At 38.7% G+C, this 16,884-nt stretch overlaps 1 protein-coding gene across 1 annotated transcript in view; it reads left to right on the top strand.

The window, feature by feature from the left end:
* Window positions 1-16,590, top strand: part of BDNF (brain derived neurotrophic factor) — a 92,599-nt gene extending 76,009 nt beyond the window's left edge. The window contains exon 3 of the mRNA XM_032641483.1: window positions 16,344-16,590. Coding sequence (XP_032497374.1) covers window positions 16,344-16,361 — 18 coding nt within the window. The 3' untranslated portion in view covers window positions 16,362-16,590. The remainder of the gene's footprint in view (window positions 1-16,343) is intronic.
* Window positions 16,591-16,884: the final 294 nt, after the last annotated feature.

The following is a 16,884-nucleotide window of genomic DNA, read 5'->3' as shown; positions in this document are numbered from 1 at the left end:
CATCATTGATTGATTGAACACTGCTATGTGCCAAGCCCGGTACTTGTTCCTGGGGCAACAGAGATGAGCCTCCATAATCTCTGTTTCTGTCACCGTGTCAGTGTGATGGGGACACAGGTGTATAACCAGACCACTGTCATGCAGTATGGTAAGTGATGGGGAGGTAGGCATAGGGCGCTTTTGAGCACAGAGCCGCAACCAACCTCATCCTGGCAGTGTATTGATGACTTTGAGTTTCTAAGTGCATTGGAAAGGTATAATGAGGAAGTGCATAGTTAGTAGAGAGTATTTATATAAAGTTCCACTATGTTTCTATTCCTGGGCCAGGTGTTTGGGTTGGGGATGTGTGTTGGAGAAGAGAAGAAGTTGGAAAGCGAGAAAACATCATGCTGGTCATCAGAGTTCAGAATTTAATTGCAGAAAATAAGATGGAAGTGGAGGGAATCAAGACAATCTACATATTTGTAAAATATAAGCAGCATGTTGTGTGGGCAAACAGTAAGTGACATGCGTGAAGAGAAAAGGAAAAGAATGATATAGGGTGAAATCATCTCAGAGAGGTCTTCCAAGAGGAGGCAAGTGTGAAATAGACATGGAAGAACTGGTCCATTTGACAGTGGTAAAAGCAAAGGGCTCAGGGTATCTATGCAGTGGGGGTAGCAGGGGCAAATGTCTACAGCTGGCAATGAGGGGAAAGTTTTTGTTGTACTATGGGTATTACACGGGGCATGGGGAGGGGATTGTGCAATAAGGGACCAGAATAAGGGTCTGAGGTTGAGTTTTGTGCAGGATCTTTTACTCACCCATTATTGAGGGCCATGCACTGGGCTACATACTATGATTATAAGAATTAGTAAATTCCTGCCATCTTGAATCTTCTAATCTAGTCCTAAAAAGATACTTAGATTTCTCAGAGCCTCAGTGTGTCAGTGTCTATGCTCCTTTCATTACATCCGTCAAATAGGGTCCACCGAAGGAAATCTCTCTGATCTGTTCAGCCAAAACAATGTATAATGACAATAATAGTAGCTGATGTTATCAAGTACCTCGCAGACCAGGGTACTGTACTAAACACTTTACATGCCTTATTCACAATAATAGTTAACATCTAAGTGTTTCCATGTACCAGACACCATGTGATATTTACAGATTTCATAATTTAATCCTTACAACAAACTTTAAAGCTATGCAATACGATTATCTCCATCATCTATGAGAAAACCGAGGCTCTGCAGGGTCAAATGATTTACCCAAGGTCACCTTAATTTTTGCGGGGAGAGGGAAGATGCTCAGAGAGTGGGATAACCAACACTTGTGCACTGCCTGATGTGGTAGAATGTGTAGCACACGGAACAACTTCTGAAGCATGCTTGCCAGAAAACATTGAACATAAATCTAGTTAGGTCTTTAGATCTACCTTTTGGTTTATTGAAAATAGAGGGATAAAGAATCAAAATAAATGATACCATGAAGAAGTAGATAGAGAAATTTAGAATTTGGGAGTGTAGGGACTGTAGGCCAGCTGACCTGATTTCTTGACTATCTCATTAATATATATTTTTAAATATAATATAATATAATAATAAATAGATATGTAGCGAGATAGGAAGTAGAACTTGGTTTGGATTGAGTTAATTTAATGTTTGGGTGTTGTTTGTTTCCTAATTTGAGCAAACAAATTTTTTTAAAAACTTTTTTGAATAAGTGAGGAAATCTGAATGTGGACTGGTTATTGGAAGATGCAAAGGAAATATTCTTAATTTTCTTGGCTGTGATCATGGCACTGAGATTATGGAAGGAAATGCTAATATTTTTTGAAGATATGTACAAGTGAGTTAGGAAATGACATAAAATGTGGGGTTTGCTTAAAAATAGTTAGCAATAGCTATAACAGGAAAAGGTAAATGTTGCAAGCATAGCAAATGTTTGCTAATTGTTGACTCTGGGTGATGGATATTTGGAGGATGATTGTATTAGTCTCTCAGCTTTTCTGTGTGTTTGAAACTTTTTCTCATAAAAATTTATTTTTAGAAATGCATAGCTTAAATAATTAACAAGGTTGAAAATGAATCCTCCTATACCACTGAGCCCAATTTTGTGGCCAGAGTAGGTGGTCAGTAAGTACATGATGAGTTATTGGAACTGGAGCCTCGAAAACAGCTGCAGCGTGAATGGAAAAGTCTTTGTGCTCCTAACAAACAATCACAGCAGTAGGACAGGAAACCTCTCTTCTCTTTCAGAATGCTGCCTGTTGCTTTTTAATGAAATATTCTCTTTCTCTGTTTGCCTTCAAGGTTGCCCTGGATGTTAATTTGGATCAAAATTCATACAGGTAATATTTTTAAATGTGAGAGAGATGGGCCTTTACAGTGCGGTTTACCTTGTAAGTCTGGCCTGCTTGATTACAGAGAGCTTTGAATGCCGGCTGAGGCTTCAGCCTTGTCTTTGAGGATAGCAAACAGCAGCCACAACTTAAACATGGACATGATGAAATCAGTGATTTAAGTGAATCAATTTCCAGTTTCCTCTGCCTTTCCCAAGGGCATTTCCCTTATGCTAGGGTGAAACTACACCTCAAACGTGGCTGTGGAGGATTGGGGGATACAACAGACAGAAAGACCCTGCCCACGCTAATCTACTGCTTTGAACATGACCAGACTCTTTTTCCATATCAAATCTGCAGGGAATAACAGAAATGACGTCAACAAATATTCTTCTGGATATTGATTTATTAGATGAAACTGATTTGTTAGATATTACTGATGCTTTGCCTAGGGGGAAACAAGACAGTAGTCTCTGTATATAATATGTTTATAATAAGATGCTTGTGTCTCAATTCCAGAAGCTGGTGATTGAACTCCCAGAAATGAACTGGCACCAATTCCCATGAATGACATGACTATGAATCACTTCATTCTTGAAAATTAAAAAAAGATGTGACTTAACAGGTGATGAGTTAGGTGGATGTGCAATATTTCCGCAAACACTCAGCCACAACACATGCTCATATTATTGGTATGATTCGGAACCCTTTAAACATTCCTGCATCTGAGCCTTACAAGAGAGAAGAAACTGAACATATCTGTTTAAACATGCTTAACGAATTGTTTTTGTGGAGGCCTGTCTTTCAGTGTTTCAGATGAAGTGTTGTGTAATTTTTACAGCATGGAATGTCCCATGTAGCCAGGGCATTCTATTAGAAACAAGTCTCTGCTTTAGAATAGTTCCTTCACCTACATAAGAAATAAAAGGGAAAGAGGACCAGAATTATCAGTCACTTCTTTTTTTAAAAATTTATTTTATTGAAGTAGAGTTGATTTACAATGTTGTGCTAGTTTCTGGGGTACAGCAAAGTGATTCAGTTTATACATATATATGCATTCTTTTTCATATTCTTTTCCATTATGGTTTATTACAGGATGTTGAATATAGTTCCCTGTGCTATACAGTAGGACCTTGTTGTTTATCCATTCTCTATGTAATAGTTTGCATCTGCTAATCCCAAACTCCCAATCCAACCCTCCTCCAACCCCCTCCTCCTTGGCAACCACAAGTCTGTTCTCTAAGTCTGTGAGTCTGTTTGTATTTCATAGATAAGTTCATTTGTGTCATATTTTAGGTTCCACATATAAGTGATATCATATGGTATTTGTCTTTCTCTTTCTGACTTACTTCACTTAGTATGATAATCTCTAGGTCCATCTGTGTTGCTGCAAATGGCATAATTTCATTCTTTTTTATGGCTGAGTAGTATTCTAGTGTGTGTGTGTGTGTGTGTGTGTGTGTGTGTGTTTATACACCACATCTTCTTTATCCAGTCACCTGTTGATAGACATTTAGGTTGCTTCCATGTCTTGGCTATTGTAAATAGTGCTGCTATGAACGTTGGGGTGCATGTGTCTTTTCAAATTAGAGTTTTGTCTGGATATATGCCCAGGAGTAGGATTGCTGGATCATATGGTAGTTCTATTTTTAGTTTTCTGAGGAACCTCCATACTGTTTCCATAGTGGCTGCATCAACTTACATTCCCACCAACAGTGTAGGAGGGTTCTCTTTTCTCCACACCCTCTCCAGCATTTGTTATTTGTAGACTGTTTAATGAAGGCCATTCTGACTGCTGTGAGGTGATACCTTATTGTAGTTTTGATTTGCATTTCTCTGATAATTAGAGCTGTTGAGCAATTTTCCATGTGCTTATTGGCCATCTGTATGTCTTCTTTGGAGAAATGTCTATTTAAGTCTTCTGCCCCTTTTTTGATTGGGTTGTTTGTTTTTTTGTTTTGTTCTGTTTTGTTTTAATTTTTGGCTGCATTGGGTCTTTGTTGCTGCACGCAGGCTTTCTCTAGTTGTGGCAAGCGGGGCCGCTCTTGGTTGCGGTGTGCAGGCTTCTCATTGTGGTGGCTTCTCTTGTTGCAGAGCATGGGCTCTAGGCATGCGGGCTTCAGTAGTTGTGGCACATGGGCTCAGTTGTTTTGGCTCCTGGGCTCTAGAGCGCAGACTCAGTACTTGTAGCGCACAGGCTTAATTGCTCTGCGGCATGTGAGATCTTCCTGGACCAGGGCTCAAACCCGTGTCCCCTGCATTGGCAGGTGGATTCTTAACCACTGTGCCACCAGGGAAGTCCTGGGTTGTTTGTTTTTTGGTTGTTGTGTGAGCTGTTTGTATATCTTGGAAATTAAGCCCTTGCTGGTCTCATCATTTGCAAATATTTTCTCCCAGTCTATAAGTTGTCTTTTTGTTTTGTTTATGGTTTCTTTTGCTGTGCAAAAGCTTATAAGTTTGATGAGGTCTCATTTGTTTATTTTTGCTTTTATTTCTATTGCTTTGGGAGACTAACCTAAGAAAACATTGGTACAATTTATGGCAGAGAATGTTTTGCTTACGTTTTCTTCTAGGAGTTTTATGGTGTCATGTCTTATATTTAAGTCTTTAAGCCATTTTGAGTTTTTTTGGTATGGTGTGAGGGTATGTTCTAACTTTAGTGATTTATATGAGGCTGTCTAACTTTTCCAACACCACTTGCTGAAGAGACTATCCTTTCTCTATTGTATATTCTTTCCTCTTTTGTCAAAAATGAATTGACCATAGGTGTGTGAGTTTATTTCTGAGCTTTTTATTCTGTTCCATTGATCCATATGTCTGTTTCTGTGCCAATACCATGCTGTTTTGATTACTTTAGCTTTGTGCCAATACTGTGCTGTTTTGATTACTGTAGCACATATGAAGATGTGCTCATGTAAAACTTATAATCTTTTGTCTTATGTATGAGGAGAGTTATACCTCCAGCTTTGTTCTTTTTCCTCAGGATTGCTCTGGCAATTCTGGGTCTATAAATTTTAGTATTATTTGTTCTAGTTCTGTGTAAAGTGTCATAGGTAATTTGATAGGGATTGCATTAAATCTGTAGATTGCTTTGGGTACTGTAGCCATTTTAACATTATTTTAATTCTTCCAACACAAGAACATGGTATATCTTTCTATTTCTTTGAATCTCTTCAATTTCCTTTATTAATGTTTTATAGTTCTCAGCATATAAGACTTTCACCCCCTTGGTCATGTTTATTCCTAAGTATTTTATTGTTTTAAGGTGATTTTAAAAGGAATCTTTTTTTACTTTCCCTTTCTGATATTTCATTGTTAGTGTAAAGAAATGCAAGAGATTGCTCTATGTTAGTCTTGTATCCTGCTACCTTGCTGAATTCGTTTATCAGTTCCAGTAGTTTTTGTGTAAGTCTTTAGGGGTTTCTATATATAGTATCATGTCATCTGCATATAATGACAATTTTACCTCTTCCCTTCCAATTTGGTTACATTTTATTTCTTTTTCTTGCCTGATTGCTGTGGCTAGGACTTCCAATACTGTGTTGAATAGAAGTGGTGAGAGTGGGCAACAGTCACTTCTTGACTCCTCTTTTACAAATCCAGAATCCCATTCATCCATCACAGCAAATAAAGCTCTGCTGTGAAATACACTAGCCACTAGCCACATGTAACTATTTACATTTAAATTTAATTAAAAATTCAGTTTCTTAGTTGAGCTAGCCACATTTTGAGTACTCAATAGCCACACGTGGCTAGTGCTACCATTTTGGACGGCGAAGGTTTAGAATATTTCCATTGTTGCGAAAAGAATGGGGTCACTGATATCATTCCCACCCCCTCATTTTTTTCAAGTTAGAAGAGGAGCAAATGTCTCTATAGCCTTCATAGAAAGATATTGTAGGATCAATAAGAAAATACCTGAAATTAGTTTCTCCAAAATTCATTCTGAAACTCTGAAGACTCAGTTTAAATAGTATAAGACTTTGACTAAGTAGGGTTTGAAATATTCAAAAAGAATGACTAAACTGAAAGAGTTTTGGAGTGTACTTAAGTGGTTAATTGGATTTTTGATATTTGATTAAAAAATAGCATTTTATTAGATCCCGTGTGAAGCTAAGAGAATGGCCCAGTTTATCTATATCTATATCCTACTGATTGGAAAAGCATCGCCATGATGAAGATGTGCTCATGTAAAATTTATAATCTATTATCTTATGTGTGTCCTTGAGAAAAAGTCAGAACAGGACACAAAGTAGCAAATGAGAGTTTCTTCTTAAATGTGGTATGAAAGGAATTACTCACCTGTTAGGTGAATGAGATTATCAAGGACAGGAGAAAGGGATCCAGAGGCTGAAAGTAAAGTTACTTTCAAGGCTCTATGGTTGGTAGTTTATGTCTATTTCCTGGAAGACTTCTAAAATCTAATGAAATGATTTGGGTACATTGTTTTTTCCATAGATAAAATGAATGTTAGATTAAGCAGTGCCTGTTAGCCAGTGATGTTTAGTTTTTTTTAAAAAAGCACTACTATGGGGGAAAAGTACCTACCATTATTTATTCAACAAAGAATAAAGCATCCACTAAGTATTAGTCACTGTCCTAGGCACTGGGAGTATGTGAGGAGAAAGAGGCATTAAAGAGATAATCAAATGAATAATTGCAACTGAAACAAGTATCTTAAAGAAGAGTAAGGGGTCCTATAAAACCATGTAACAGGGGGACCAAACCTACTCTGGGGAGTCAGAGAAGGATTTCCTAAAGATGTGACATTCAAGGAAACAGCCAAAGATGAGTAGGATTTATCCAGCTCAAGAGGTGGGGAAAGAACATATTGGGGAGGAGGATATGTGTGTAGACTTTGTAAAATGAAACAGCATTAGGCATTTGTTGTGCGGCAGGGTGTAGCAAGCAAGAAATAGGAGGGTAATGTGAGGCTGAGAAATAGGTGGGCACCTACTCATGCAAGACCTTCTATTGCCATGATCAATGAATAGATTAATCAACTAAATATGCATTTATGTAAGTATTGTTATTGTTTGCATTTTAGTGAAGAGTTATAATACACAGTAAAAGACATAAGTATGCAGAAGTACATAGAATGGAACGCTACTTAATCACCCAGATCTATGAAAAGAAGGATTTCCAGATGGAAGGCAACAGTGTTTTCAAAGGTGTAGAGGAAAGAAGGAATACTGGAAATCATTTTCTGGAAATAGTTAAGGGGAAGAGCAAAAGAAAAAGTTAAATTGTTGATGAGGCCAGATTGTTGACATTTTTAAATGACAGGATGAAGTCAACGAACCTTACCTGTTATGCAGCCAGGAACCATTGATGATTTCAAAGGGGAACTTTACTTAGGAGGATTTATCAATTGTTAGGGAACGTGTGCTGGGGCTTCCCTGGGAAAGAAGCTGGTTCCTTAGGAGCTATCACAGGTGATGGTCTTTTTCCTTCTTAAGAGAGTGGGATAAGGATGTGAAGCTTGGAATAGCTGCAGGCTTTTTATACAAGGGTGAGGAACCAGGGTGAGAATAACAGGCCTGTCACTGGGAGGAGAGCAGAGGCCATTGAATCACAGAGATGCAGGTCCAGTACCTGAAGACACTGAGAACATCTACACTCCAGGCATGTGAGCCAGTAAATTCCCTTTTTTTGGAATGGGTCTGTTTGTGCAGAGATTTCTGTAGCTTGATAACACCACAGTAAAGAAAATGATACAAAAGGCAGACAAAAATGAGTTCATTTTTAAAAACAGAAAGTTGATGAGAAATTATCACCAGGGAGAGTTAATTTTACAACTATATGATAATAGGAGAATTGACTTTATAATCAAAAGGATGGATTATAACCTGTATGTCGTGATGCAGTAGCACATGGAATTAAAACCAAAGATCCCACTTACAGCCCTGTGCTGCTGCTTATTTTTTCCAGACTTGTTGCTTGCAATAAAGAACTGTGACTAAAAAATGAAATTCAAAAATGTAAAGAATATCCAAAAGTACCGGTAACTGTTATTAACATATAGGGGTCTATCTTCCCAGACATTTTTGCACATACACAAATTTATTTTTATAAAACTGGGGTCCTAATGCATGCACCGTATTATACCCTGAGTTTTGCACATAACAATATGTAATAGACATATTTCTGTCCATAAAATGAAGATTTACCTCACCTTCTCACTAGCAGTTTCACATACACATTTTTAAAAAGAATATCCTCAGAGTAGTAAAGGGAAAGGATTTAAAGCCAATGCGCCTGCTCAGATCCTGCCTCTGCCCCTTACCTCGCAAATACTCCCTGGTTCCTCACTTCTCTTTTGCAGTTTAAATGAAATGATGACTCTGCATTCCTTAGTACGATGCCTGGCACAAGGTAACACTTGACAATGAGAGTTACTATCATCATTTTTAATATTATTAATGTACTGTGTGCTGTAGGGGCCAAGGTGAGGCGATATAGAAGATATACATCAGATATAAATATAAAATTGAATCAGGCCCTATCTGTACACAAGAGAAACAAGTCAATAAGAGAAGTGAAAAGAAATACCCCCAAATTATCATATTCCTTCATTACTAATTTGAAGGTCAAATAATTTTTACAGCATAACTGATATAAAACTTGAGCAATGAGATTGTTAAGACAGATGAACCCTTAAGGCCCCTATTTAATTCCTTCCCACCTTCCACAAATTAAGATGAACAGAAACATAAGAGTGGGGCTTATGGTCTTTATGAAAAAGTGATTTTCTCTGTGTCCTTTAGGCAGAATGCCTTCAATTGACACAGGCTCCATCTGCACTCCAGGCAAAACTGCACGTTCTTCTTTTTTTAAATGTGTGTTTTTTAAAATACCATTTGGCATCCTCCCTACAAAGCTTTAAAAATTAGCTTTTGAAAAAAAAAAATCACCCAAAATGTTTGCCTTGCGTGTAGAGGCAAAGCAAATTGAATTCATGTAAATGATCCTTAAGAAATATCTATTCCAACAACAGCATTTTTTAAAATACACATTGATTTGCTTTTAAAATTCTAGTCTCCTATATTTTTCTTCCTTTTTTAGAAAAGACCTGAATTATGCAAGTATATCTTGCATTAAGAAACCTAGTAAATGAAAATTTCTATTTGCATCATATAAAAATTAGTGAATCGTCATTTACTCTTCAAAATGATTTTTTGAAAATAATTCAAAGTAAAATTCCCTTAAATAGAAAACTTGTCAAGGAAATTCAAAACAGAATTTAAATACAACTTTTCAGAAACTCATCTACTATGTATATAACACAACAATGAACGTGAAAAACATTGTTAATATATCCTCCATTATACTCTCAGCTAGTATATGTATGTCTGTAGATATTTTGAGCTAGAAAGAGATGGAGGTATCTCTAGCACATATTGCCTTGGTGATACAAGAAGCTGATCATATCCAATGCAGATTGGCAAATGGTAATAATAGAAGTCGTTTGTTCATTGGGCTGTAAGATCTTCCAAGACAGGGCTATGTCTTATTCATGTTTGTACTGGTGCTCTTTCCTGTAGCAATGTTGACTCTTTGCATTCCAAAACTGCCATCTTGTGAATTATTAAATAAATAATTGGGTTAACTGGTTGACTTTAGAAAAAATAAAGCAGATCCCTACCACACTCTTAAATATTAAAAATTAATTAATTCCACCTGGATCAAAGATTCAAACACAAAAAATCATTAGAGACTCCTGAGAGACTAGGTCCTTGGAAAACTCTTTCATGGCATAGAACACCTAAAACTTTGAATTAAATTGTTAAAATATATTTTAATGCATGGATGAGCTGTCAGGAAATTAAAGGGAATTTTCAAAATCCTTGAGTCTAGAATTGACAGTAAAAAGAAATGATCTAGTACAGAACTGCTTATTCCTGGTAGCTCAAGCCTTAGTTTTATTTGGCCCCATATGAGGTGAAAAGTTAGAAGGGGACAAAGCAGAATGAGAAAGTAAAGCAGAAATTCTCAAATAAAGAAGGCAACCCTATACCCCAAAGGTTGACATCCTCATTAGATAATAAGTTAAACTTGAAACAAGAAGAAACTGTTGGCCTGTCTCAGACTTGACTCTAAATGGAGCTGGGGGAGGGGAGGGACACTTCACCCCAAATCCTAACCACAGGCTCCCACTTACATTAGTTTGGGGATGAAATTACAGACATACCTTGGAGATATTGTGGGTTCAGTTCCAGACCACCACAGTAAAGCAAATATTACAATAAAGAGAGTCACACGAATTTTTTAGTTTCCTAGTGCATATAAAAGTTACGTTTACGTTATACAGTAGTCTGTTAAATGTGCAATAGCATTATGTCTAAAAATGTACCTACTGTACCTTAATTTAAAAATACTTTATTGCTAAAAATGCTATCATCTGAGCCTTCAACGAGTCATAATCTTTTTGCAATAGTAACATCAAAGATCACGGATCACCGATCACCAAACACTTATAATAATAATGAAAACATTTGAGTTGTTGCAAGGATTACAGAAATCTGACACAGACACAAAGTGAGCAAATGCTGTTGGAAAAATGGCGCCGATAGACTTGCTCGACAGAGTTTCCACACACCTTCACTTTGTAAAACATGCAGTATCTGCCAAGCGCATGTAATGAAGTAAAGCACAATAAAGCAAAGTATGCCTGTAATGTTCTTATGCAATCCCCCCCAAAAAAAAACTCTAGTTGAAAATTTAGCTCAAAATAATAAAATGCAGTTATTGGACTACTTCGTAAAGTTGTGTCTAGATAATGAGCGAGAGAATAATGATGGTATAAGAGGAAAATAAAATTATACACTATACACAAAATGTCCTCCTGATGGGTTGGTAACATGAGAAAAGCAAAATTTTTAAAACGTTTAGTAAACAATATAAAAAGAACGTATTTTTTTTTTTTTTTTTTTTTTTTTTTTTGCGGTACGCGGGCCCTCTCCCATTGCGGAGCACAGACTCAGCGGCCATGGCTCACGGGCCCAAGCCGCTCTGCGGCATGTGGGATCTTCCCAGACCGGGGCACGAACCCATGTCCCCTGCATCGGCAGGCGGACTCTCAACCACTGCGCCACCAGGGAAGCCCAAGAACGTATTTTTTAAACTTGAAGTAGGGAAGGACTTCTTAAACAAGATACAAAATGTGCAAACCAAAAAGGGATTGATAAATTTGATCATTAAAATTAAGAACTTCTGTTCAGGGGCTTCCCTGGTGGCGCAGTGGTTGAGAGTCCGCCTGGCGATGCAGGGGACACGGGTTCGTGCCCCAGTCAGGGAAGATCCCACATGCCGCGGAGCGGCTGGGCCCGTTGCGCCATGGCCGCTGAGCCTGCGCGTCCGGAGCCTGTGCTCCGCAACGGGAGAGGCCGCAACAGTGAGAGGCCCGCGTACCAAAAAAAAAAAAAAAAAAAAAAAAAAAAAAAGAACTTCTGTTCATCAGAAAATACCATAAAGAAAGAAAAAATATGACAATCCCTAAACAAAAATGATGATGAGCTTGGAAGGGGACCTTCCATCGACTACACCAGAGCTCTTTCTTCAGGTTGATATGGATCTGTTCACCTGTGCTTTTCAAGTAGGGGCATTCATTTGGTTATAATACCACTATACTCACACCATCTTATCTAAAACATGGTCATTTAAGTTGCTATAAATACAGAATATCTGGATTTCCATGAAACATTGTTCTGATCTTCTTTGCCAGCATCCTTTAGGGAGTTCTTCCATTTGTTCACTCGACTGCTCATTCATTCATTGTTGTCATTCATTTAATTAGTAAACGTCTGTTAAGCATCTACTTTATACCTAGCACAGCACTAAAGCCCTGAACATTCTCAAGAGAACCAGACTGGATTTTAAAAATTAATGTATTCATTTCATTCAACACCTATCTCTTGAGCAACTACAATATACCAGGCACTGTTCTAAGCACTGAGATATAGCGGGGGGAGGGGGGACGGGACGGGGCAGGGAACGGAAGAAATTTCCTGTCCTTATGGAGTTTAGTGCCTAGTGATACTCTACTATATCACATGAAACATTAATATCTAAAGTTCTCTATACCCACTCTCACTCACCCAAGAATTTCAATCCCTTGTAAAACTCTCTCTTCCCCCCACCATCAATGCATTTCTGGCGACTACCAAGAGGGTATAATTCATTCCATAATTCAGAGTCACTCACCACTGGCCTTTGCCTCTACAACTAAGTCAACCACCAAGTTGGAAGGCCTTAATTGGTCCAGGTTCTGGTAATGTTATTATTAGAAATATAAATTAATATAACGTTAATAGCTATCATTTAGTACGTGGTGGGCACTAAGTCCCTAACGTACATTGTTTAATTCTATAAGATAGTCTATGTAGTCTTTAACTTTGAAATGTATCAGTGTAGATAGTAGTGTGTGTGTGCGTGTGTGGTGTGTGTGTGTGTTGTGTGTGTGTGTGGCGGGGGGTAATTAATTTCCAGTCTATACCTTAGGGTAGCTAATTATCCTAATTAATTACCCTAATAAAAAACCACTTTAGGGTGATTAATATTCGAAGGTCTCTAATCAGGAAAACACACTTCAAGAATGGCTTGTTAGCCTTTGAAAGACCCTGTTAGAACCCCACATTCCAGAGGCAGTTACTACTAAACTACTTTAGTCCTTTAACTATCATGATCTGTAGTCAACACCAAAAGTTTATTAATTAGCATAACAGATGTTAGAAATCATTTTTCATTGAAATAGGTGAACGAGGAGTTGTTGCAGGGGCTGCACTGGCTAAAAGTATGATACAGACACTCTCCATTACTAAAATAGAATATAAAAATTTAGTCACCCAGTAGCCCAAGGGCTTCAAAAAGGAACCCTGGGTTTAGGATTCTGAAGATAATGTTACATGGCTCCTACTAGAAATTTTAAGCAGAATTCTACCTCTAAATAGTGTCAGAGTCACCTAAAGAACATCACAGACAGCTGAAACTTTGTAACACCTTACAGAATGGGGTTCTATGACTGTTTCATGCCTACTTAATCTGTGGCAGAATTCGGCCTGAGATTTGCTTTCATTGCAAAGTAGCCCCTGTTAGAGAGATTTTTGGAGGAGGAAACCCACAGCCCTCATCTACCTGTGACTATTACAGGCTCCTACTCTCTACCAGAAAGAACCTATAATAATAATAAATCCTTGGAGGATCCAATATTTGTGAGTAAGCAAGTAGGCTTAGTTCCATTTTGCCACAGGTAGGTATCAGTATCCCATTTTAAAGAGGAGGAAACTAATAAGATTTGAGATGTTAACGTCACTTCATCAAGTTCTCAGAATTAGTCTAGTAAGGGAATTGAGATTTGAGAGGCAGGTCTGTGTGATTCCACAACCCTCATAGCAACCCCTTAACACTTACATAAGCATGAAACTCTGCCTCACGTAACTGGGCATGTGGCCATCTGTTACACTCTCGCCTTTGGAGGCAGAGCTTGTCTCTCAGTCCATGGGTGAGTTGCATGCACACCTGTTGTGAGGTTTACTATTCAAGAATACAGACTCCTTCTAGTGAGCCTCTTGTCCGCATTACCACTCCCTCAACTTGGGCTTTCTCTGGCATATCTTTTGAGGGCATAGGTGGTTCTGGGCAGCAGACGTGGAGGGTTTTTTTTAGCTGCGTCTGCCTCAGGATGGAAGATGTGAAGCATCCTGAAATCCTACTACTTTCCTAAGGATTTCTCTGAAGGACACTGAGAGGTATCCTGCAGAGAGAAAAATGTAAGAGGGGGACAAGCTGCTAATCTTATTAAAATAGTCCAATTGTTTGAACTCAGATGCTTGATGGCATAGGAATAGGCACTGATCAGTTTACAGCCATGTAATACAATCCACATAATGTCCTGCCTGAAAAAGAGCTCCGACCCACCCTGATGGAAGCCCAGGCTGGAAGCTTTCCGGTGAAAGCAAGATGCCCAGGTCAGTGGACTCTAGGGCTTCATCCCTCCTGAGTAAGATGGCTCGCTTCTTCCCACATTTTGATACTCTGTACATGTTTATAGTCATGCCAGGATGACATCACCTTTCTGTTAACTCTAGTGTCGCACAGCTGACTTACGTTTCACTCTCTACCCTTAAGCCTTTGAAATCACCTGTACAAATGGTCCAAAAGCTCGCTGGATTATACCTGGTGTCAAGGGGAAGGATTTACTTTGGCAATAATAATAATAAAGCAATCATTTACTGAGTGCTTATTATAGCCAAGTACTAAGGAAAATTGCCTTACATGCATTATCTAGAAGAGATCACAACAGCCCTTTGCTGTGGGTATTATTATTATTACTATTAGTATTATTATCCTCATTTTACAAATAAGGAAACTGAGGCTCAGAACGTTTAAATGGCTTGTTGGAACAAGAAATTAATCTGAGTCTGCTTGACACTAACCCCTTCTCTTAACCAGTATTCTTGTAGGCAATCAACCCGTGGTGTATGAGATGCTTTTTGATTGCTATCGCTGTGATTTAGGCCATCTCTTATGAAGAAATAAGTAGTGATCTACCTCAGTATGGTAAAGAGAGCACAGTATTGGAATCGGGGGACCTGAATCATTCCTGCGTCTATTACTGGCAAGCCATCTAATCTTGAACAGATTAATTTCCCATAGTCTGGATTTTTGTGGGGTTTTTTTTTGTTTTTGTTTTTGTCGGTAAGCTGGTAATGATACAACCATCATCCAGTTATTGTGTGAATCAAATAAAATGACAGTTCCATAATGATCCGCTCTCTCCCTTCCCCATATCACTTAGCTTATTAGTAACTGTGCTAGAATCTATATAGATCTTCCGTCTCCCAGTCCTCTATGCTTTCTTCTTGACTGGGGAAACCTTTCGACTCTCTGGTTATTGTTAGTAAGGCTGGGCTAATGTCTTTGGCTCTTGTCTAGTTTGGTATGTTGGAGAAGTCTCAGGCACATTGACAGCTGAAGCCTACTCTTAAGTGAAGAAGCAGGAGGAGAACTATTGTATAAACACAGGCATAAGACGCAATAAGCAGAGGCCATTTAGCACTGGGGCAAATACCTCAAGAGCTTCTGAAAGCATCCCCACTGAGCACACAGAAACTAATTATGTTTATTCAAAAATGCAGATAATCGTGTAATATGTTTTAGAAAGCTATCCACTAAACATGTTCAAATTTTAAAATAAAAGGATTTACTGCCTCATAACCTACACCTGCTATCTGGCTACTCAACCATCCAGAAAATCTTCAAAGCCTCCCTATCCATTTATCCAATGATTATTGAGGCACCTACCATCTGCCAGAGACTGATGTTGGTGCTAGGAATGTGATAGTGAAACAAATTACACAAAAAGTCCGGCTTTTAGGAAGCTCACAGTCTTGTTGGGGGGGGGTGGAGGGGAAAGAGGGCAATGAATAGAGACTGCCTGATTACAAAAATAAAATAAGAAAAGACGCTATGAAGTACTGAGGTCGAAGATTAAAACTGTAGATAGGGTGCCGGGGAAAGATTTACTAGGAGAGTGAATTTAAGTGAAGACATGGAGATGTGAGGGAGCTAGTTCTTTCCATGTTTGGGTAGCATCATCCAAGGAAGAAGGAAAAAGGAATGTCTCAAGGTGGGAGCATGTCTGGCTTGTTGAACTCCAGCAAGCCCAGGAGCAGAGCGAGAGAGGGGAATACATTAGAGTCGTAATGGGGCAGGGGAGATTGGGTAGGTCGGGCCTTGTAGGTCATACTAAGAACTTCAGCTTTTACTCTGCATTAGAAAATCTGAATTGATATATTTGCAAGATCTGTCTGGCTGCTTCTTGAGAATAGACTACCAAGGGGCAAGGGCAAGGGCAAAGAGACCAATGAGAAAGCTATTTCAATAATCCAGGCAAGAAATGATGAGGCTTGGACCAGAGTGGGGGTAATGGGAGTGGTGAGAAGGGCTTGGAAAAATACTCAAGTAAGTAAGTAAGTAAGCAAATAAATAAATATTGTTGTCCTTTTTTTGGAACTCATAGGTTTTGACGACAGATTAAATGTGTGGTCTGAGTGCAAGAGATGAGTCAAGAATGACACCTAAGTGTTTTGCCAAAGCAATGGAAGGACGATGGAATGACGTCAAGACAAATCCCAAGCTCGGTCATGTGGGAGACGATGCCCTTCACAATCTCCTTCTGCGCTGCTCCCACCATATTCCTTCTTGGGTTCTGATCCATTTTCAGTTCTCTGAACTCCTCAATGCTCCCTCTTGCCTACAGGCCCCCACACATGCTGTTCCTTTTTCCTCTAACACTTCTTACTCCCCGCAATTCCCTGAAAGAGGGGACTCCTCCTCAGCATACGACTGGTAGTGTTCAAAGAATAAACGATTGAATCAATACCTTAATATTCTGGGTAACTGAGGTTTGTCTTTAGGATACTATGATGCTGGAAATAAGTTTGGTCGAGGCTGAGAGGGAAGACAGGAGTTGAGGACTTTCAAGGATATGGGTGCCACTGTCACGGAAGGGTCTGGGTGAATGGGGGTGGAATAAAGACTGGAGTGCTTTATTCAGACCC

The sequence above is a fragment of the Phocoena sinus genome, chromosome 8 (genome assembly GCF_008692025.1).
Source record: "Phocoena sinus isolate mPhoSin1 chromosome 8, mPhoSin1.pri, whole genome shotgun sequence".
NCBI classification, from domain to species: domain Eukaryota; kingdom Metazoa; phylum Chordata; class Mammalia; order Artiodactyla; family Phocoenidae; genus Phocoena; species Phocoena sinus.
This window is presented reverse-complemented; position numbering and strand designations above follow the sequence as displayed.